The sequence below is a fragment of the Harmonia axyridis genome, chromosome 2 (assembly GCF_914767665.1).
Source record: "Harmonia axyridis chromosome 2, icHarAxyr1.1, whole genome shotgun sequence".
Classification (NCBI taxonomy): Eukaryota; Metazoa; Arthropoda; class Insecta; order Coleoptera; family Coccinellidae; genus Harmonia; species Harmonia axyridis.
The window spans coordinates 3,827,119-3,850,002 of record NC_059502.1 but is presented as its reverse complement, the minus strand read 5'-3'; the positions used below and the strand labels follow the sequence as shown (position 1 = coordinate 3,850,002).

At 33.0% G+C, this 22,884-nt stretch overlaps 4 protein-coding genes across 18 annotated transcripts in view; 1 reads left to right on the top strand and 3 right to left on the bottom strand.

Annotated features, from left to right (window-relative positions):
• The window catches only part of LOC123672683 (glucose transporter type 1), a 53,669-nt gene extending 33,666 nt beyond the window's left edge, over positions 1-20,003 (top strand). For 10 of the 15 annotated variants that reach the window (XM_045606897.1, XM_045606902.1, XM_045606907.1 and 7 more), the window contains 5 exons: positions 872-1,096; positions 14,345-14,484; positions 14,667-14,696; positions 15,616-15,719; positions 16,789-20,003. In XM_045606897.1, the coding sequence (XP_045462853.1) occupies positions 872-1,096; positions 14,345-14,484; positions 14,667-14,696; positions 15,616-15,719; positions 16,789-16,886 (597 nt within the window). In that variant the 3' untranslated portion in view covers positions 16,887-20,003. Of the gene's footprint in view, positions 1-871; positions 1,097-14,344; positions 14,485-14,666; positions 14,697-15,267; positions 15,478-15,615; positions 15,720-16,788 lie in introns of those variants that run through there. The other 5 variants (XM_045606900.1, XM_045606901.1, XM_045606903.1 and 2 more) reach the window with 5 other exon arrangements.
• LOC123672685 (adult-specific cuticular protein ACP-22-like) lies at positions 7,283-10,623 on the bottom strand. Its single transcript, XM_045606913.1, has 3 exons — positions 10,327-10,623; positions 8,962-9,267; positions 7,283-7,556 (listed from the first exon to the last, which is right to left on the bottom strand). Exons 1-3 carry the CDS (start codon positions 10,393-10,395, stop codon positions 7,350-7,352), a joined length of 582 nt encoding a protein of 193 aa, XP_045462869.1. The 5' UTR covers positions 10,396-10,623; the 3' UTR covers positions 7,283-7,349.
• Positions 12,399-13,884, bottom strand: LOC123672686 (adult-specific cuticular protein ACP-22-like). Its single transcript, XM_045606914.1, has 3 exons — positions 13,648-13,884; positions 12,937-13,077; positions 12,399-12,740 (listed from the first exon to the last, which is right to left on the bottom strand). Exons 1-3 carry the CDS (start codon positions 13,660-13,662, stop codon positions 12,534-12,536), a joined length of 363 nt encoding a protein of 120 aa, XP_045462870.1. The 5' UTR covers positions 13,663-13,884; the 3' UTR covers positions 12,399-12,533.
• Positions 20,004-20,042: 39 nt separating the features above from the next.
• On the bottom strand, positions 20,043-21,694 carry LOC123672684 (viral IAP-associated factor homolog). Its single transcript, XM_045606912.1, has 5 exons — positions 21,536-21,694; positions 21,347-21,479; positions 21,063-21,291; positions 20,520-20,728; positions 20,043-20,329 (listed from the first exon to the last, which is right to left on the bottom strand). Exons 1-5 carry the CDS (start codon positions 21,539-21,541, stop codon positions 20,220-20,222), a joined length of 687 nt encoding a protein of 228 aa, XP_045462868.1. The 5' UTR covers positions 21,542-21,694; the 3' UTR covers positions 20,043-20,219.
• Between the last annotated feature and the right edge of the window lie 1,190 nt (positions 21,695-22,884).

Here is a 22,884-nt window from a genome sequence, read left to right as displayed (position 1 = left end):
TACACTCTCCGTTTTCAGCTAGACTCATCCTCATGATTTTCTTCCTGAGGTGGCAATGTTCTGTAAGGGAGTCTAGAGAGGAAGTGTAGCATATTCTTGCTAAAATTCAGATACTTCTTGGGTCTCGCAGTAGCAAAGTTTCGAAGAAATCTTTTGGAATGATCCAACCCAGGAAGATTCTGCCAGAGTGTCTTTCGGGTTTTTCCTTCTCCTGAAACTATTTCTTGTAGATACCAAAGAAAGATTCTGGGTCAATGTAAGGAGCTTGTGCTTCTTTTCTGGCAAAGGTGTTGGCCTTCTTCGTTACTTCATTAACATCTTGAAACCGATGATATGTGAGCTCAATGCTCTGATTGCAGCCTGACTGTCAGAATATTGCTATATCACATTTCTGATAGTTTCTTACTAGCTTAATTTTCACACATATTTTATTGCAAGTCTCTCAGCTTGAAGGACACTTGCACATTGGCTTAACTATAGTCAGCATTTGGTGCCAGTCCCGAAAACTCCAACGAAAGTCTCTGTCGTAGTTTTAGAACCATCTGTGTACCATTTGATGATATTGTATTGACAGTTGGGATTGTAGACTCTCTTTCCCAATCTTCTTTGCTACTTGGCAGCGTAGTGAAGTTTTATCAATGCTAGTATTTTTTATAATCTCGCCATTTGGACGGTCTGCTGATGGTCTGTAATAGGTCAGAGAGGTTCAAGAGAAATTACATCCTAAGATCACAAAACTTTCAATAAAACTTGTGGGAATTATCCATTCAGAATAGAGACGTCTTTGGCCATTTTTTTTCGTAAAGTTTGAAGGCGCAGTTGGTCATTCCTCACTTGTCGGAAAAGAACACCATTACTACTCACCTGATAGGAGTTTTTTGGCTACGTGCAGGAGATGATCGACTGGATGTCCTACCTGAGCGTGGTATCGACGCTGAGTTTCGTTGTGTTCTTCGCTGTTGGTCCAGGTTCGATTCCTTGGATGATCACGGCTGAGCTCTTCTCTCAAGGTCCGAGACCGGCTGCCATGTCCATTGCCGTTCTGGTCAACTGGATGGCCAACTTCTTGGTTGGCATCGGGTTCCCGAGCATGAACGTAAGTTGACTATTTTTATACCTTTGGTAATACGACACTTCTATAGAAACGTAATCCATCTTCTCTTATTGGAGTTAAAATAAGTATAAAGGAAAACTCTATATGTCGATTATTTTTAGTATTTTAATGAAATCCCTCAAGAGATCATCTTCAGACCCTACAAATTCAAAAGGAAACAAACAGGGCAATCCAGATTTTGCTGTTTGTTTTTTTTTGAATATATAGTCTGAAGATGATATCTTGAGAGATCGAAATATATGTAGCCATTTTGATGAAAGACTTGCAGTCGACATAGCGAGTTTTTTCTTTCTCAATTACAAGCGATAAAGATGGGGACAAGAAAGTTGATACATAAACAATCAAGTGGCTAGGGCAAACTGAAAAGAGTAATAATATACAGGTTGTTCTAACGGGTGTTTTTTTTTTCGAGGTATATAACTTTAAGTTGGCATTACTGTTCAAGATGGTGACCGATTTAACAGCTGTCGAGTGATTTATTCTCAGTTTGGTTTGGCAATTCATCATGAACAGACTCACGCCTGAACAACGTTTGCAAATAGTGCAATTTCATTTCGAAAATAATGGTTCTGTGCGGAATACGTATCGCGCACTACGTCCATTTTATTATGTTTAGCGATGAAGCGCACTTCACGTCAACAAACAAAACTGCCGCATTTGAAGTGAAGCTAATCCTCAAGTGTATGTCGAAACACCGTTACATCTAGAAAAACTGACTGTTTGGTGCGCTTTATGGGCTGGTGGAATCATTGATCCGTACTTCTGCAAAAACGATGATGGCCATAATGTTAAAGTCAATGGTGATCGGTATAGAGCCATGATTACTAACTTTTTCATTCCTGAATTGAACAACCGTGATGTCCAGGAGCTGTTGTTCCAACAAGACGGCGCAACATGTCACACAGCTCGTGCCACAATCGATTTATTGAAAGACACGTTTGGTGACCGTCTAATTTCACGTTTTGGACCTGTGAATTGGCCGCACCGCTAGACTACTTTCTGTGGGGCTGTGTAAAGTCATTGGTCTATGCGGATAAGCCACAAACCCTTGACCATTTGGAAGACAACATTCGCCGTGTTATTGCCGATATACGGCCACAAATGTTGGAAAAAGTCATCGAAAATTGGACGTCCAAATTGGACTACATCCGAGCCAGCCGTGGCGGTCATATGCCAGAAATCATATTTGAAATGTAATGCCACAAGATTATCTTGCGGATAAATAAAATTAATGTCAATCGAATAATCCATCGTTGTTTTATTGCAATTTAAAGTTCTATAGCTCTAAAAAAACACCCTTTTTAAAGGAGAAAGAAAAACTCTATATGTCGATTATTTTTAGTATTTTAGTAAAATGGCTAAATATGTTTCGATACGTCAAGAGATCATCTTCAGACCCTACAAATTCAAAAGGAAACAAACAGGGCAATCCAGATTAGCCCGAAGATGATCGAAACATGTAGCCATTTTGATAAAAGACTTGCAGTCGACATAGAGGTTTTTTTCTTTCTCAATTACTGGAAAAGCGATAAAGATGGTGACAAGGAAGTTGATACATAAATAATCAAGTGGCTAGGGCAAAGTTAAAAGAGTAATAATATACAGGGTGTTCTGTTTGAAATATTGAAGTTGTTTTGTTAGTAATTTTTGATATAAGCTTTAACACCGCAGCGCTAAAAATATTTTAGATCGATAGATCAGAAGTTCCTACCCAATTTTCAATTAAATCTTGCTTTTATCGACCTTGGTCCACCCTGTATGGGGTCTACAGGACGCAATTGGCTAATGAATGAACGAGTGCTCAAAACCCCTAACTTCATGTCAGTGCTTTAGTAATTTCAGTAATTTTTTTTCGATGTTGAGTTGAATTTTCTATTATATTTTTTATTAGGTGTTTATTGTGCTAACCATGTCTATTGAACATGGAGTCATTCCGGACGTCAATATTCTTAGAAGTATTGGTTTTTTTACCATTGTAAACTTCCTGCAATGTTTACATTGCTGAGACACACTATGATTCCATGAAATATGATTCATGGGTTTTTGTTAGATGTTGAGGAATATTTTTGAAAATATACGTGATTAGGATTATATCCGATATAATAAAAAAAAATCTCCGGTTCAGCCATGTGACATTACCTAAAATTAAGATCAATGACACCTTCAATAATACCAAATGTTTTCGTTGAAATGAATACCTTAAAGCACAGAATAAATTCTTGATTTGACTGATAAAGGAAATGTAACCTATTTTACTAATGGATTATTCAAAAATAAGATGTCAATACTAATGGAACTTCTACGATTTATAATATATGGAGATTCAAAACATTCAGACTAACACCGTTGAAACCTTTTCACAAATACTAATAGGATTATATTTTAGTATCAAACGCATACGAATTACATATTATACGATAATGTCTTTATAATAGGATGGCATTTTTCAAGGTTTTCATAATTGGAATTTTGGTAACTGAAATGATAACCGGTTCTGTTGAATGAACAATTTTATTTCAACATATCCTGATTCCCAGCAATGCTCTTGCGATTGAAAATATTCTGTACCGAAAAAAATACTAAAAATTAATAACAAAGATATGTTCAGTAATGGATTAGGGAGATATATCATTATTCTTGTGACAAATTCAAGGCTAACTTAAGGATGCCTTACGTAAGTAATAGGTTGGAAAAACACACCAATGAATGAAGCTAATAATAGAGTGATTAATTTGGTGAAAAATTGATTGAATTAATTAATTAGGAAGATGCGAGATGTCAAATTTAGAATTCTTATGGATTTCGGTTGAAATTTCTATATTTGCGCTGAATTTTTAGCATAATGTAATTTTATTGATTGATTTAACGAAGTGAATACGATGAGTGATGAATGTTTCATTTATGCTTAAGGCGCCTCAATTAATTTTTAAATAGAGTAATCTATTTTTAAATCTCATGATGTATAACATACTGATGTGGTTAGAATCGATGTATTTTGTGTTTTATATCTATATATTGGATATACCGACACTGTTTTTTGGCAATAGTTTTGAAATGTGGTCCTGAAATGCTTTTGTGCAAGAGTTTGAGATGGAGAACTTCGAAGATTTTTGAGTTATTCATTTGGAAGCTATTTGCATTCTGATGAAAGCCTAGAAAATGTCAATTTTTCCACCTTTCACTGTCTAGATAGAAGCTTGTATTTATTCATGAGTCTTTTTTTATGAACTCAAATAAAGATATCTCGAAAATTGATTCGATTTGAAGTTTTCGCAAAAAATTGCAATTCACAAATCTAATAACTCATACTTACCTACTTCAAACGATGTTGAAACATTTTTGATGGACAAAACCATAAAGCTTAACTTATTAGAATTCGTAGATTGAAATATTTTATAGTTTTTTTTGGTTATTACATCAGATATATTTTGTCAAATGGATGAATAAAACGAATAATAAAACTTTCATTAATATTGATAGCGATTTTTTATTGTGGTACTGAATTGAATTTCAGTTCTGTAAGTGAACAATAAAAATTAATAAGTTGAATTCCTCAGTTGTATATATCTAGAAAATTCTCAAAATCACAAAAAAACAATATCTCGAAAGTTGGTTTGATTTGAAGATTCTGCAGACAACTGCAAAAAATTTCAGAATTGAGTTGTAAATTTTATCTTTAGAATTTTTCATAGAAGAATTTTCTTGAATGGTTAATTTTCAATATTACTGTTAATTACTTCAAACATACTATCGAAAAATTTTTCAATGGACAAAAGCAAAAGGCTTATTTTGTTAGAAATCCTAGATTGATTGAAATTTTGTATAGGTTCTTTTTTTGAGGTTATTGAGGTAGGTACAGGAGTCATATCTTGTCAAATGGAAAAATAAAATGAATAACAAATTTTTCAATATTGAGAGCAGTTTTTTCTTGTATAGATACCAAATTGAATATCATTCCTGCAAGGGAACAATAAAAATCATGAGTTGAATTCTTCAACTGCATTAATCTAGAATTCCATTAAATTTGTACTGTTTTAAATTATGGAATTAATAATAATAATTAATTTCTTGTATAAGATAATAATAAAATCGAATAATAAAACACTGATTATCTTATTGAAACAAAGACTAATTAAGAACAAGGTTTTTATTCTGAGATTAACTATTTAGTACAAAACAATAGATCGAGCCTTATTTTTCAAATACTGTTAAATTCATCTCACAAACGATCTAATCAATAATTAAATAGCTACTCATACTAATCTCAAAATTCCTCAACTTCCTCTCCATCCATTCCTACAGGCCTTCTGGAAGGACAATCCATAATGTTCCTCTTCCTTCTTGAGTGTGGTTGCTGGGAGGCATCCTCTGCACCATCTTGGGCATCTGCTTTCGCCTCCTCTTCTCTTATTTGATCTTCCAAGGTGTTTTGTTGAGAATTATCAGACATTTTCAAGTGTGAATTTCACCAGTCACTAGTTCGAAGAGAAATCGACGTGAGATTCACTTTTGTGGTTATGTTATACCTTCACAAGCCGGTTGTTCGAGCTTCAACTCATCAATAACATTGGTTGGATGTCAATTCGCCCAATTCGCGATATCCGTTCTCTACTCCCATTGGGAGGAGGGAGAAATGGAAACAAAGCTGCGTTTCGTGTTTTAAATAGAAAAGTACGGGGGTTATCCGAAAATCACTCGTATGTTATGCCAATGAACTGACAATTAAGTCTTCGTTTGGGAGTTGAATTCAACGACAACGAAAGCTATTTTTGGTTTGGTATTTCATACAATATCGAATCAAGAATAGCTACATATAGTGGAATCAAAAAGGAGCCGAACTATTTCAGAGAAAAAAAGCAAGAAAGCATGAATGAGAGTTGAAAAGCTCCTGATTTCAGGATTGTCGTTTCCACATCTTTTATTGGTATTCTGCTTGAATTTTCTATGGTTCTGACGACGCTCTCAACATGAAAGTTTGACATGAGTTTGAAATTGTTATTCTTTATATATACACTAAATTTAATGTCAATTGGATCTGTTGTCAGTAAAATATTAGGTTTCAGTTTTTCTATATTCCACTTGAATTTTCTATGGTTCTAATTACGCTATCTTCACGAATTTCAGCTGGACAGCTTGACAAAGTTGTTTTAAATCCATATATTCCAATATTGACCCTCTATTATGGTTGAGCGCTGAAATTTTCGATAACTCTATTTTCTTATTGTTTGGAAATACACCAAAAAAAGGTAAAAGAACAAAAATATGTTTTTTATTAAGGAACACCCTCTTTTTTATTGAATTTTCATGTTGCATCAAATTAATGAACTCAAGTTTGTTCGAAGTTTCATATGCTAAAACTTACTCTTTTTGAGATATTTCGATTTTGAAAGTGAATACTAGAAGAACGGAGGTAAGTACTGGCATTTTGATAATCATTAAAAACTCTACTGGCTGTTCAAAACGGGACAATTCCTTGATGACTCATTCCAACGTTAATATCGGGCTAATTCTAAATGGGCAATGGCACACCCTATATTTCATTTTGTCATTTGGTAGGGATTTATTCGTAGACAATAACATTTGCTACATAATGAAAAAATAAAATGCAGGGTGTGCCATTTGGAATACTGGAATAGGCCCGATATTAAAGTTTGAATTAGTCTTCCATGAATTGTTTAATTTTAAAACCTAGTAGAGTTTTCAATGATTGTCAAAAATTCAGTATTTACCTCCATTCTTCTAGTATTCGTATTCAAAATCTCATTCAAATAAATTAATTGATTTGGAAGTTATTAAGTTGTTCTAAAAATCCTTCAATTTATGAAAATTCGAGATATCTCAACAACGGTAAATTTTAAATATGTATTTGAAACTTCTAACAAATTTTGGTTCATTTATTACATACAATCTGAAAATTAATAAAAAAAAGGTGTTCCATAAGAAAAAACGAATGTTTGTTCATGTAAACTTTTTTTGTGCACCCTGTGTACCAAAAAAATTGGGAATGTATCTCTAATGGACCCTTATGATATTATATCGAAAAAAATTCGAAAGTTTCAGCATTCAACCGTAATAGAACGTGAACAGCCTGTATACACCAATATAAAAAAATGAGGGAAAGTCGAATCCAAAACGCAGACAATTTTCAATAGGTATTTATAATGCAACAAAACATGTCAACTATAATATATACAAAAACGTATTAAAATAAGTGAAATATGGCAAGGTGAAGAAATCACTGGTGTTTCTTGTAGGATACTTTAGCGATGAAGCCAGTCTTTTTGTCTGAGACGTAATCCACAACCCTGATGGTTTTGTGGTCAGGTTCAAGAAGACTGTAGCTACCCTTCACTTTGTAACCATCCCTCTCTTCGTGTTTGCTCTTGTAGTCTTTATGTTTGTGGTCTGCTACGTGGTAGTCGTAGTGGTATTCTGGGTGTGCCTGTAAATTTGAAAGATTGAGAAGCTTCTTCACAATTCATCTTTGAACAAACTTTTATGTATCCACTCATGGCTATGTTTCTGTGGGCTCTAAATAGAAGGAATTTTCTGAACATAGCTAGAAGCAGAATATCAGAATACAAAGGTAATGAAGAAAAAGTTTTGATCCTATCAAAATCTCAATATTTTACAATATTGATTGTCGTTATCAGTAAAGAAGTTGTTCAAAAGTACTACTGGTTTTCAATCTTACACAGACCTTGGATTTGTATCTTAATGAGTAGATAAAGGTTCTGAAGAAAAACTTCAGAATGCTCTGAATTCTGAAGATAATAATTCTTAAATATAGGAAAACCCATGGGAACCTGACGTTTTTGAAAAGGGTTGTACAGGAAAGATAACTTCAATTTAGGCTTTTATACCACGATACTTGTTCTCAACTCTGATTTGGATCTGGATTTTGCTATACAGTTCTGCTAAAAGTTTCTTTAACTTCACCCACAAGAAAGTGTTTCAGGAGAAGAAAAGAACCGAAAGAGAAACACTGTGTGGTGGAATCTTCCTGGTTTGGATCATTCCAAAAAGTTTCTTCGGAACATTGACACTGTGAGATCCAAGAAATATCTGGATCTCAGCAAGAATATACTACACTTTCTCAATGGATTTCTCTCAGGGCATTGTCGCCTTGGGAAACACCTCATGAGAATGAGTCTAGCAGAAAATGAAGAGTGCAGATTCTGCAGGGAGGAGAATTAAACTCCAGATCACCTGGTGACAGAATGCCTAGCCAACGCAAAATATTCTTTAGTCTAGAGACTTGTAGAAATGAGGAAGTTACCTCCTCGAAGTCATTCCAGATACTGGAGTTCATTAGAACTTTGGAACTGGAAGGCGAGCTGTAGATCACGGTATGGAGAGAATAGCTCTGTTGGGGACACAATAGACCATTTAGGTCTCAGTGGAATCTAAATCTAAATCTTTTCTAACTTGGTACTACTGAACTTATGCCAAATGAAAAAAATGTTGTCTCCAAGACAAGACTCCTTATTATCAGAAATCGATGAAAACCATGGTCAATTTGAACTGAACTGAATTACTCTTCCATAAGCTTGACCACCCAGTTTACCAGATTTGGCCTCCAGTGATTACTTCCTTTTGCACACATCAAAAGAATGCTCCAAGAAAAAAAAATCTGCTCTAACAAAGAAGTGATTGTCGATGTTGAAGCCTCTTGCTAAAGCAAATAAGAATCTTTCTACAGAAAATGTGTTGAAGAGTTAGAGGAGCGTTGGAGAAAATTTATCACTCTTAGAGATTGCTATGTTGACGAACAAAGTCCAATTTTCTAAGAAAGAATGCGTTTTTACTGGTTAGACCAGTGACATATACATAGATTCAAATGTTACCTTCAGATGAACTGCTTGCTCATGATGAATATCCACAGGAGTCTGGAAATGAGATCCTCCGAATCCTCCTTTTCCTTCTTCGTGTTTCTCTTCGTGATGGTATTCTTCTTGTTGCTCTTCGTGATGCTCCTCATATCTAGGCTCTTCATGTTTAGGCTCTTCATGATGCTCTATCTCGATTCCTCTGCTAAGACCGATCACCACGTGTTTTAGTGGTTCACCATGATGCTCCAAGAGTCCTCCTGCTGATCCTCCTGCGTACTGGGGTTTCGCACAAGCAGCTGCTATGAGAGCTGCTAGAAGGAGCTAAAATAGAAGAAATTTTGTTGAAGCTACTACTGAAATGGTATAATTGAAAATGCAGTATAAAACGTAAAATTGGGAGTTTTCAAGGACCTCTTGTCGAAACTAGCCTATAGAAAAACTTTTGCTTATTGAACTTTTTGTTTTGATTGACTTGGACTATAACCATAGAGTAATAAACATAGATAGAGCGAGTATAGGCAGTTTTCACTTGTCCCCAACATAGTTAGATTACGTTGTCGGATTGTGATATATTTTCAAATCCACAATTTCACTATATCGTTATGAATGTATATTATATTGAATGAAATATATTTATTTGAGTGATTCCCGATTAAATATGCAAATTTGAACATTTGGAATCCGAGATTTTCCTAATTGTCGAATTTATAATAAGTAGAATATTTATTATTTTCCGTATCTACCTGCTGAAATCCAAGGTTTGGCAACTTTAGCTCTCCTAGTGTCATCGGTTTTTCGCGTCGTTTGGTGCGCTTGAAGTTTATTTTCTGAATTTCTGATATATTAAGATATTTATTTCAATATATTTTGAGTTAATATGAAACGTCGATTCACTATGGGACATAAGATGTACTTTCTTTGTGGAGAAACTCGCGAATTGAGTGAAATATCGTATCACTGATTTGTTTCCATTTCCGCGCGCTTCATGTCAAATTTGATAGTTCATGTTGGGGACAAAATTTGCTTACTGAAAATGACATATGCTCCCTCTATCTATGTTTAATACTCTGAGGTTATTACTGAGAATAGTGATGATATCAAAACTAGCCTACAGAAAAATTTTATCCTATCGAATTTTCATTTGGAATAACTATAACTTATCGAAAATTCAGTCAATTTGACATTAGACCACTTTCCCTAAGAGGATTGAGTTATGGGAGAACCATATAATTTTATTTTCAATGAACGAGCATTCAAAAGTTCCTTGTTTATGTCGTTTCATACATTTCAGTTCGTAGAATAGAAATTATTAACCTAACAAAAATTGTCTACGGGATAAAAGTGAAAATTTTCAATTAAGACAAATTGTATGGTACTTACGAGGTATTTGCCCATATTGCCCGTTGAGATTGGAGTCTGACTGATAACTAACGAAATCATTTTGGCCATTCTCAGTTATATACCTTGTTTGTTGGATTTTTCAGTGAAAGGGTGCAGATTTTCGTTTTAATTTGAATTGTTAACTGCCTACTAATTGGTCTGTCGATAATTTATCTGCAGAAAACTATTAAGTTGTTACGTAACTTAATAATCATAACATATGGCGGTACTAACAATAATTTGGTTCATTTAGTTTCGATGCATTCTATTCGAGATTAGAGTTTGGTGATTGCATTTATTTTATGTTTTTTTTTTCGTGAAAAGTTTTCATAGGTGTTTTGTAGGACGTTTTTAGTTGTCGGATAGGAAACGTTTAGTCGGAGCAAAAATTTCAAATCTGGACCTTTATTGCGTTTCTTCAAATCTGTAATAATGAAGTAAACATAATGAATGCAACGGGTGTTTTTTTTCGAGGTATATAACTTTAAGTTGGCATTACTATGCAAAATGGCGACCGATTTAACAGCTGTCAAGTGACTTATTTCCAGTTTGGTTTGGCAATTCATCATGAATATACTCACACCTGAACAACGCTTGCAAATAGTGCAATTTCATTTCGAAAATAATGGTTCTGTGCGAAATACGTATTGCGCATTCGTCCATTTTATTTTGTTTAGCGACGAAGCGCACTTCTGGTTGAATGGCTACGTCAACAAACAAAACTGCCGCATTTGGAGTGAAGCTAATCCTCAAGTGTATGTCGAAACACCGTTTCATCCAGAAAAACTGACTGTTTGATGCGCTTTATGGGCTGGTGGAATCATTGGTCCGTACTTCTTCAAAAACGATGATGCCCAGAACGTTACAGTCAATGGTGATCGGTATAGAGCCATGATTACTAACTTTTTCATTCCTGAATTGAACAACCTTGATGTCCAGGTGCTGTGGTTCCAACAAGACGGCGCAACATGTCACACAGCTCGTGCCACAATCGATTTATTGAAAGACACGTTTGGTGATCGCCTAATTTTACGTTTTGGACCTGTGAATTGACCTTCAAGATCTTGTGATTTAACACCGCTGGACTACTTTCTGTGGGGCTATGTAAAGTCATTGGTCTATGCGGATAAGCCACAAACCCTTGACCATTTGGAAGACAACATTCGCCTTGTTATTGCCGATATACGGCCACAAATGTTGGAAAAAGTCATCGAAAATTGGACGTCCAGATTGGACTACATCCGAGCCAGCCATGGCAGTCATATGCCAGAAATCATATTCAAAATGTAATGCCACAAGATTATCTTGCGGATGAATAAAATTCATGTCAATCGAATAATCCATCGTTGTTTAATTGCAATTTAAAGTTTATAACAAAGTGGTCACCTCATCAGATATAGAGATATTTGAGAGATAGAAAATGTTATCTCTGATTTATCTCTAAATTATTTGAACGAAATTTACTTTTTTCCTCAACAAACGTTATTCATTGCAGTTTTGGAATAGTTTTTTTCGTACAACTAGAAATAATGGGGATATAAAAGAAATATTTTTTAAACACTTGTTCCTCAAACTGATCGCTGTGTCATTTCATCACAATATCTACATTTTTCGAATACGGCTCGATGAAAAATTCGTGGTCATATTCAATTCTTTCACTGGGGCATTTTTTTGAGGTCTGAAAAAAGCCAGTTATCACTGGGGGCCAGATCTGGAGGATAAGCTGGGTGGAAAACAGTTGGAAGTCCAATTTGACCATGGTTTTCTCCCATTTGTGACAATCAGCATGGTCTTGGTGAAAGAGAATTTTTTTTTGCCTTTCAGGACTTTTATTTTCAATTTCTGCATTCATTTTGATGATTTTATCTACCTCAATATAGTTAATGAACAATCTACCATGCAAGTCTCAAATACGGATGCTATAACCTTGCCAGCTGATGTTTGAAATTTTGGTTGCTTTGAAATGGTTTTCAGCATCTGATGATATTAAATCATCTCAAATTCATTGTTTCTCATATGAAAAATAATCGTAAATTCGTGTACTGCAGCTTTTAAAAACCAAAATAAATAGGTACATAAGGTAGAAACTATTTTATTATAATATTTACATAACAAAAACTTGTTGACTCCTTCCATAACATACTAAAATAAAAACAAATCGACAACTCGAAAATAATTCACAATCAATATATCCAGATCAAATCATCCTACTGGTGTTTTTTGTAGGATACTTTAGCGATGAAACCAGTTTTTTTGTCTGAGACGTAATCCACAACCCTGATGGTTTTATGGTCAGGTTCAAGAAGACTGTAGCTACCCTTCACTTTGTAACCATCTCTTTCTTCGTGTTTGCTCTTGTAGTCTTTGTGTTTGTGGTCTGCTACGTGGTAGTCGTAGTGGTATTCTGGGTGTGCCTGAAAAGAGTTTTAGGTGAAGCATTTTGTAACTAGTAGGACCAGGAATTGAAAAAAATATTGCCTTCAGTATAATCAATTTCAGGAGGGTAGGTTTCTGCGTAGATTTCGAGAAAAATTTTTTAGCCTTCAAAATTCATGGATCACAGTTAGGTTTTTGATGGATTTTTGTGGGAATTTGTATATGAATTCAAACCTTTAAGTGTACAGCCTGCTCATGGTGTATATCCACAGGGGTGATGAATTTTGATCCACCAAATCCTCCTTTTCCTTGTTCTTTGTGTTCGTATTCGTGGTATTGAGCTTCTGCTACTACTAATATGGCAGCTATTACAACCTGAAACTCAGAATGAAACAGAATGAAATTTTATACACTGACACAAAGCCTTACATGGAAAATATGGTTGTAATGCTGACAACATCAATATTTTATACGAAAAAAAAATATTGAAAAATTTATAACTTCGAAAATAATTGATTTAGAGTCTTTAGGTAAAAAATATTATATTCAGTGAAATGATAGAAATACATGTCTGAAATTTCATAATTTAGAATACTCTCTTTTTGTAGATATGATTTTTTCAAAATGTGATTCCTTAAATTTTTAATTGAAAAATGTATAGATCATAATATCTAGCTTTGTACCAAATTTCATGCGAATAGCTTCTATAGTTTCTACGAAAAGCTCCGTGCGGTGTACAGCGTAGAATTTTTTTGTTCGATTTTTGGATTTTATGAAATTTCGGGGAGATATGAAATTTTTCAATCCTCGAACGATTTCTATAAGTTTATTATTGAAAATGATAAAATGAACCAAAAACGACATAGAATCATTGCATATTTCGAAATTTTTGTACAATAATAAAAATGATTGGATAAATTCGAATCAATAAGAAGGAAAACTCACTATGAATTTCCTCATGATACTACGTAAGTTCTGATAGCAATTGCTGAGTCAACTGCACGAACATAGAAATAAACACCCTTTTATATACTGTCACTTTAGACCAAAGAGACAATCTTAAATTTTGAATATGTTATCGAGTACCTGTATTCGTATAATTTAATTTTCAACATTCAGAAAGCGTTATATAACTCGGTATTTGGTTCAATTAGTTTATTGGATTGTCGGTCAACGATTAGAATTAATGTTTCTATTCATTATCAACCGAAATCAGTGTCATACTCGAAATTTGTAATTCATTAAGTTGATATTGTGCCCTGTATTCGGTGATTTTTAACAATGAATTAACGTAAAGATATCTATATGTAGATTGTCATTAATTGAGCAAGTGTTTCAAAAAACATAATTATTCATAAGCAAAAAGTAAAGGGTTTCATTAAGAATATCTTGGCATTTGGATATCTGGAAGAATTGAGATTAATTTTTTATAGCAAACCATCTCTCAATGGAGATAAAATAAATATGCTTCGAGATTGATATTGACGTCAATACAATTCCTACAATAAATAGTTACCTAGATAGTTGTTACTTTTGTGAAGGATTTTTGCATCTCATTGAAAAATTCTCATACTTGTTTACTTGTCTTATTATATGGAAAAATGATGGTGATTAATCATTAATTGCTTTATTTTTATTTCAGGATGCCCTTGACAACTATACCTTCCTTCCGTTTAGTGTTTTTCTAGCTATATTCTGGATTTTCACTTACAAGAAAGTTCCGGAAACCAAAAACAAAACTTTCGAGGAGATTCTAGCACTTTTCAAACATGGCAATGGAAGGTGAGTGTCAACATCTCATAATTTTTGTTAATTCATTAAATATAATACAAACTAGCTATAATGAACAAAAACACTAATCAGGATTATTTACATATAATAAATAGTTTCCATTCAAAGCTATCCTAAAATAATATAAGTGAAGAATAATTTCAAAAAATTTGATAAATTTTTTTAATGAACAGAATGAGCTTTCGAGATAGTAGATTATATGGGTGAGTATTGTAAATATTGGTTTGAAGCATGGACATTTAAGATAATGGGTTTTTAGCTTTAAATATGATTGTTTTGTCATAAATCAAAGAAACTTATTGTGGAATGCTTGCTTTGCTTCAATATTCATGCATTTATTCAATTAATAATTCGATTTAATCGTAAGAAATCTAAGTATAAATTGGAATATGTGCATGTGTAGAAACAAAAGTAGTGTACATGGAAATTTTTCCAAAAAACTTTTTCATATTGGTACTAATTGAGTTGAAAAATTTTTTTTTTTTAATTTTGTATGAGGTTTTTTATCTGCTCAATTCGCAGCTGTTGGTGAATCTTTGAAAGTATAAAAAATTTCTAAGAGTTTCATTGCAGATATCACTAAGGTGACATATTCTAGTGACTGTTGATTTATTCTTTTTTTTTTATTGGTTTTCGAAATTTTCCTTTACGTTCATGTTAATTTTTTTCTGTATCATCTACTCATATGTTTTGGAATTGCTAAATCAAGTGCTCATAGGCATTCTCATTCTGTCTTTTCCACAATTAATTTTTTTTATGAATTTGTTTTGACAGTTCTTGTGAAAAATCAGAAAACCTCGGAAACGCTATGACAAACCGTGAAGGGACACCTGAAGAAAATATCAATCCAAAGATTTGAATTGGATCAGCTACAGCAACTGCACAAAACCTATGTCGAATAAAAAAAACACTATCGATAATTTATTTTTTATGTTTGACTACAATTTATATTTTATTATTTTGTGAATATATTTGTTTTCGATTGTTGTTGCTTTCTTTTTTCCTTGTTGGACGATTTTTGCATGATACTTAGAAAAAGCATGATAGAGGTAAGTGTTTTTTTTTCGTTATCCAATATTGATATGGATTTGAAATATTTATTCTAATTTAATGTATCAACAGGAGTATGCTGAATTGCGTGAATGATCTCGAACATCATTTGCCAGTCAACGAACAGGCTGGTCTAGTTGTAGCAGAAGAAAAAATCGAGCGAGATTCTTGTGAATGTAAGTATAGATATATGAAAAAAAAAACAATACTCTATGGGTATGGTACAATGTCCTCTTGTTAAAATTCATATGGAATCATCTATATCAAATTTCATCAAAATCGGTCCTGTAAAACGCAAGATATTGAGGTCCCGGGAATAGGATGTTTCTTCTTCTTCAAGTACCTATCCGCTTCGAATGTTGGCAATAATTATTTTGTTGGATGTTTAAAATACGCTCCAGGAACTGACATTTTTATGGAACCATCTGCTATCACCTTATATTCATATTGAATTTCTTCAAAATCGAATAAGAAATTACACTGTTATATGAATTTACGAAGTCCAGAGATAGAAATTTACATAGCACTAATGAAGCTCGCAAAAAAACGCCTAGGTTTTATATTCTATGCCGAATCATACTCTATGGTAAATTAGAGGCGTTACCTTACTTAAGGCGTTTTTATGCGACGAATTTCCGTCTGGATCTACTCCAATTATGGTATTTCAGAGTTCGTCGTAATAAAACGCCTTATTATGCTATGCCATTCTATGATTCGGCATAAATGTCTAAGGCGTTTTTTCGCGACATACTTTTCTTTTGAATATGCGAATCGAGTCGAATTTTCGAGTGGAAATATGTTTTTGCTAGTTAGGCCTGGGACTTATTGAGTGAAGTGTTAGTTTAATAAATTCAAGTCAATTTGGCTCGAATAAAGAGGTGATTGCCGAGGTTGAACGCTATTTCGAAAGCATCTTTGTATACAAAAGGTATTGAAAAGTTGAAGGAGCGTTTTCAAGAAAAACATGTGTTTTTACTGGTTAGTTCCGAACCGCTAGTATTGAATGAAGTGTTTTATTCCGTTCAAATAAACTTTTGTGAAGATATCGGGCACTCGACCATAGACTCTAACTCTCAGAAACTTATTGTTAATTCTGTGGTACTAATATGACAGATTGAAACTTCTTGGATTTACTCTATGCTACTAATTGGACACAGTGACACATTCATAAATAACCGGTGGCACAATTTCATTCAGTGACAAATGATTCTGTGGTCTCTATTAACTTTCTCTCTGGATTTTCAGCAGGTTCCGAAACTTCCAGCCGTACAGGCACAGGAGACGGCATCTGCAGACCACCACCGCCACTGCCACCACCACGTTTCCCAAACAGCGCTGTTTGACAATGGGAAAACAACCTTAGTATTGCCGACTTCGCACTGTTGCCGATACCGAACCCACTCCGAGCACTCGAGGAGTACCTTCTGGACGTGATAGCCGAGCGTAGTCGCGCATGCGCCTCGTTCCTGCGCACTTCGATGAACAAACCGGATCGCCGCATGTACAGCTAGAGTGCGCGTGTGCGGTAGTGTTCGAACTTCATTACAGAGGGCGTTGCGGATCTCTCGTTCAAACAGTCACTGCTCAAATTGATACGCATGTTATTTAAGGATCTTTCGGATACCGTGCAAAGACGAAACGAGGAACAATCAATCATTATATTTAGTATTTTCAACATTCGATGAATTTTTGGTTATGGTTCCGGTTGCGTCGGTGGGCGGAAAGGCATTTATTTTTCTTGTTCTTCTTCTTCTCGTGATGCACTACGAAGTTATTTCTTTATTCATTATCGTTATTTTAAATAAACATGTATGCGTCACGTTTTAAAGTAATTAGAATGATATATCAAAGTGTTTAGGGTGGAAAAATGAGGTTCACTTTCAGTTCTCTCCATTTTTATTGTTAACTCATAATTTATCTTCTCCATTGAGAAGAAAAACAATATTTAACATACGAATCCCATTCAACATTTATCGTCTTTCATCGTCTGAAGTTCACAACGAAAAAAATGCCATAAAAAATTACATAGTTGTGGGAATTAAAAATTGTTAAGGCTCAAGAAAAGTTATGGCAAGATTCTTATGCTAAAAATAAAGACTAATTTGTTGAAAAAGAAAAGTAAATTTACTTATATCTCAGTAATAATATTGTGTGCATAAAGAAAAACACAGGGCATATGAAAATAAATGTAACAGACATTTATTTCAAGAACTCAAAAACTTTTATGGACCTCATATTGACTTAAAAAAATTTATAAGCGCAGGAACACCCCTGAAATTAAAATATCTGTACAAATTAAAGACAAATGCCTTTACGCGCCACTTAGGTCCAATTAATACAGAGAAATAGCAGCAACATGAGAAGAACTTGCCAAAATTGGTGTTTCTCTCACTTTGCTTTATTTCTCTGAACGAATTCGACTTCGAAATTTGTTTTTAATCTAAGTATTCACTGCCATCCCTATAATAAATGTGCGGATAGCCCAAAACGTAAATATTACAAGTAACTCTCTAAATTGAAGAAAAAAAAAGGGACGTCTGATCTAAAACAATTAGAAAATCAAAGTTTCGCAGAAGTAAGTGAATTATCCAAATAGCAGTTATTTATTTTTTGTTGAACTGGTTTCATTTTTTGTTCCCGAGTGTGATTTAAAAAAAAAACAGGTGCTCAATTTTGAATAGTGCAATCATTGTTACCATTTTGTAGGTTTTTTGTTAACTGGTTGAGTTCGAACGTGGATATTTTCCATAAGAGAAAAATTTATATACATAGACTACTTGGGTCACTCTTGAATATCGCATGAGCAAAATATACCTATGACATGAATTCAACGTAAACTAGAAAGACCTGAATATCAAAAATTGTTTATTCATGACAATGATCTTTAATCATTTGAAACAGTTTTTCAGTGTAAAATATCCACAGTTTGAACATATTAAATTTATTAATCGAAATATCGATATGTACAGCATGTAATATTTTCTAGAGGATAGATTTCAAACCGTATCTAACCATAATTTTAAAAACTGCGCATACCTATAGTTATAGGCGAAACTAGTGGTTTGAGGGAATATTACCTCTGAGACAGGAAAACATTTCAAATAATTGGGAGAGGGTAAAAAACAAGCTAAATCGACTATTAAAAATGACAATTAGTATGTAAGTTAAGAAGGCTTTTCTCTGAATTTGGTATTTGAACTTTGGATATATACCTCATTCTAGGAACCTTAAAACGAATCTCCTGAGTACTTATTTATTTTCAAAAATGGATGTAACTCTCAAGTTTCAAATGAAATTAATGCTATTACCATACACATGAAAAAATTCGAGTTTTCTATGGACTTACAGTTTGACGCACGTTTCGACAGCAAAGTAGTCGTCATTAGAAACTACATGTTACTAACTGAATTACCCCACTATTGGCTATATCTTTTCCAGCCTATCTTTCACTCACACTTAAAGTTTATAACCTTACCTAACCTAAGACCTAACTTTTTTGAATATTCTATAATTCAGGTAGTAATCCGATGTTTCTTATGATGACAACTTTGCTTTCAAAACGTGTCCCAAACGCTAATTAACAATGCCACGGACAAGATTGTGGTTGATTCAGATTTCAGGAAAACCATTTACATCTTCTATACATTCTTGCAAAAAAAGTTTCTAATGGCTCTAATAATCTTGCTTCTATTAGTTTGCCATTTTTCAATAATTGTTTCTACGAAACTCGCAAATAAGGTTCTTCTTCTTGTTTTATAGTTATTCACCGCTATGACTTTATTCAGAGGGAGTAGTGATAATCAAAAATATCCAAAATTAAATCGCACTTTTTACTTTGATTACGAAATGCTGAAAATTTACTATTTTTTTGAGCTATTGGATCACCAATCCTGATACATCTGTTGATGATGAGATGAAGAAAAAGAATTTGAAAAAAATTGATTAAAACATCCTTCTGAGAAAAGCCGCAAGTAAATTCACTGCGTAATTCGAGATAGAAAAAGCAAATGATTATTCTAAATGTAAATACTGTTGAAAATAATTTTAATCGTATATTGTGTAAATGAGAGTGTGAAAAGGATAACATTTCGTTGAGTATTTTGTGAGAGTTGATTGCAAGTTTGAATGACAGCCTTTATTGGTATTATCTTGGATACAGTCGTAGATATTTTGAATATAATATGTCGAATATTTTTCCTCTGTTGCACCTCATATTGATTCATGAAAAAAATTGACAGAAAAATAAGAGAAAATGCGAAATGAATCGATTATTGTTAGGTTATATCAAATTGTTTAGTTCTTTGAAATTGTTTTTAATATTTTAATTGTGTAATATTTTTCCAATTTTGTCACTGTTGTGACAAAGTCTGCCTAAATTCGAGGTTTATTTTTTAGTATAAACCAAGTGAATCACTTGTAAAATATCCTGGACGCAATAAATTCTATCTCTATAAGAGTTATTGATATTTCCTTCTTTCAATCCCAAAACAACCTCAATCTCAAGTTTCCAAAGATTTATTGAAAATTAAGATACAAATAAAAGCAAATAAATAAGTTAACTATTTGTTTAAATATTTCACATTCAAACTTGATAGAATTCTTTATCAACTTATTATATAAAAGTAAAGTAACTCTTGATTATCCATAAAAATAATCAATTTTACTAATAAATATAATCACCAGTCATTGTTGAGGTCTGAAAATAATTTGTCTTTAATTTGTTTTCTAGGATTTTCTTTGATATCTGTTTGTATTGCACCAGCTTGGCCGAGTAGATATTCCAATTCTGAAAAAACAATTTTTAATGAATTTCATTTGATATGAAGAACTTTTAAACTATATAAATAATCAATAACATTACAAGATATAAAAGGAAAAACACATCATAACTTTAAAGAAAATAATACAAAAGGATTTTTTAAATTTCAACAAATTAATTAAATTAGTTGAAAATGAAAATAAATGCAGCAATTTACCATCTTGGCTGAGATCTGCATGTCGAAAATCTGGAGGCCCAGCGAACTGTTTCTTCAAATCACCCTCATAGTAGATGAATATCGTTGGTAAATTTCTATCAGGATAATTAGGTATACAAGTCGTTGAAATTGATTTCAAGAATTTAACCATTGGAAATTTATGTGCCAAGTTCTTCAGGTGTTCATTGATAAGTGAACATAATGGAATTCTATAAAAATAATAAGGTTAAGAATGAATACAAATTATTCAATGAGAGATATGGTGGATGCGCTACCACTAAAAATTGAAATAAGCTACTTAATTTTAAATTGAAACCCTACCAAGTAAAAAGAAACTTAGAATTCATACATCATTTTGATCTTCTCAATCCATATCAATGAGAAATATGGCGATATAAAAAATATGTGAATGAATCAATCTCAATTCCATTAAATCCTATGAAATTTAGAACTGAAAGACTCTCCTAGTTATTATTAGGAAATAAGTCCAGAAATGAAATGAGAAGACCAAAATGAGAAATTTAAATCTCTCAAGATAATTACCCTTGCTTGTATAAATGCAGAACGACCCATATTTCACTTCCTGCCTTATTGACTTCCTCTACGTAATCTTGAGCAGAAATTTCACCAACCGATCCAAATTTTGCCTTTTCAAACATACTTTTCATTTCTGCCATTCTTTTATTACGATATTCCAAAAGGATAGCTTCATCTTCAGAGTCTTCTAATTCATCCAACTCATCCAAATTCAATTTATCTAGGTCGACTCCATCTTCAAATCAAACGAAGGTTTAGAAAACTAAACTTACAATGGTTTACCGTGGTACCTTTTGTTTTTTCGGTAATTGTTTCCTCTAATAATGAAACTATTTGGTCTTCTGTAATTTCCGCATCTTTCTTGGGTGGTATGATTCCCTTGGCTCTCAGGACATCATTCCATTGAGTATCTTCATTAGGGTCCTAAGATAATACAGTAATTGATCAAATTGTGTTAGAATTTCATAATTTAAACCAACCTGCATTATTGAATTTTGTTGTGCTAATTTCTAGGTTAAATTGAGTGTGTGTGACTCATAGGTGATCCTCCAGTAGACTTCTTCAGTGAAGTTTACCGATATTTATAAATCGTATACATTTTCCATATAAGGAAAGGCTCATATTCGAAATTGAGGTTGACATTTGACATAGATTAAATCTTCTTCTTTTTTATGTGATCAATTTGATTGTTTTCATAGTTCCATTGAAAAAATACATATTGGTAATTTTTAATCATTAAATATATAACATACATTTTTTTCGAAATAACTACAATTATAATTCTTAATTGAAATTTTAACCAGGACCGGATTGAGCAGTTTTCTTTTCATTAGAAATTGGTGGACAAAATTTAATTCACATACACTGCTGTTATTATTATGAGTTATGCGATTTTTTGTAAGTATTTTGCCGACGAACTTTTCAAAAAACTCAAAAGTTTATTAGCCGTTAGGCTAATGAGCTTTTTTTTTTTGACATCACGTCAGTGCTTTCATATATATTTTTTTTGATATTCTGTTTGAATATTTATGGTTCAACATGTAATTTTGCATGAAGCTTGAAATTTGTATTCCATAATACAACAGTAATTTCAATTTGTTCGGATCTTTGTGAATGAAAATTAGTTTCTTGTTTTCGACATTCTGAATATTTTATGGTTTTGATCATACCACCAAATTTTGTTAAATTTATCTGTTTATTTCTAATATTTTTCTTGAATTTTGTAGGATTCTGATCATGTGATCAGCTTAAAATATTGCAAGAAGCTTGAAATTGTTTTTTTATACATATCTAGATTTAAAATGTCAATTTAGTCTATTTTGTGATTGGGTAATTTTTTGTCGATCTTCTTGAATTTCATTTGGTTCTGGTGGAGCTAAAAATTATTATTTCATATGAAAATGCAATATTAAATCCACATCGATTCTTCAGATTTGAAATGATCAGGAAAACAAAATATTCTATGGCCGTATTTACGGAACCCCTAGTCAGATTATAATTGAGATCCGAAGTTACCCTGAAAAGTTCAAGTTTCTAGGTCTTTCCTTTCGTGTTAACTACCGGACGGACAGAATTCAATTTGAGGACAGAATAATCGTCAACAAGCCGAGATTTATCGTTTGAGATCATTTCCGGCTCAAAATTCATTAATTATAGTCATTCTGATGAAATGATTGAGCGATATTTTCGGGGAATGATTGCTCAAAAATTTATATTATGAATGTAAAGAAAAAACGTAAACTATAAAATTGTTAGGGAGTTGAAACTTGTTTTTCCTTGACCGACCGATTCCAAAGATTTATCACTGAATAATAAACAAAAATTGAGC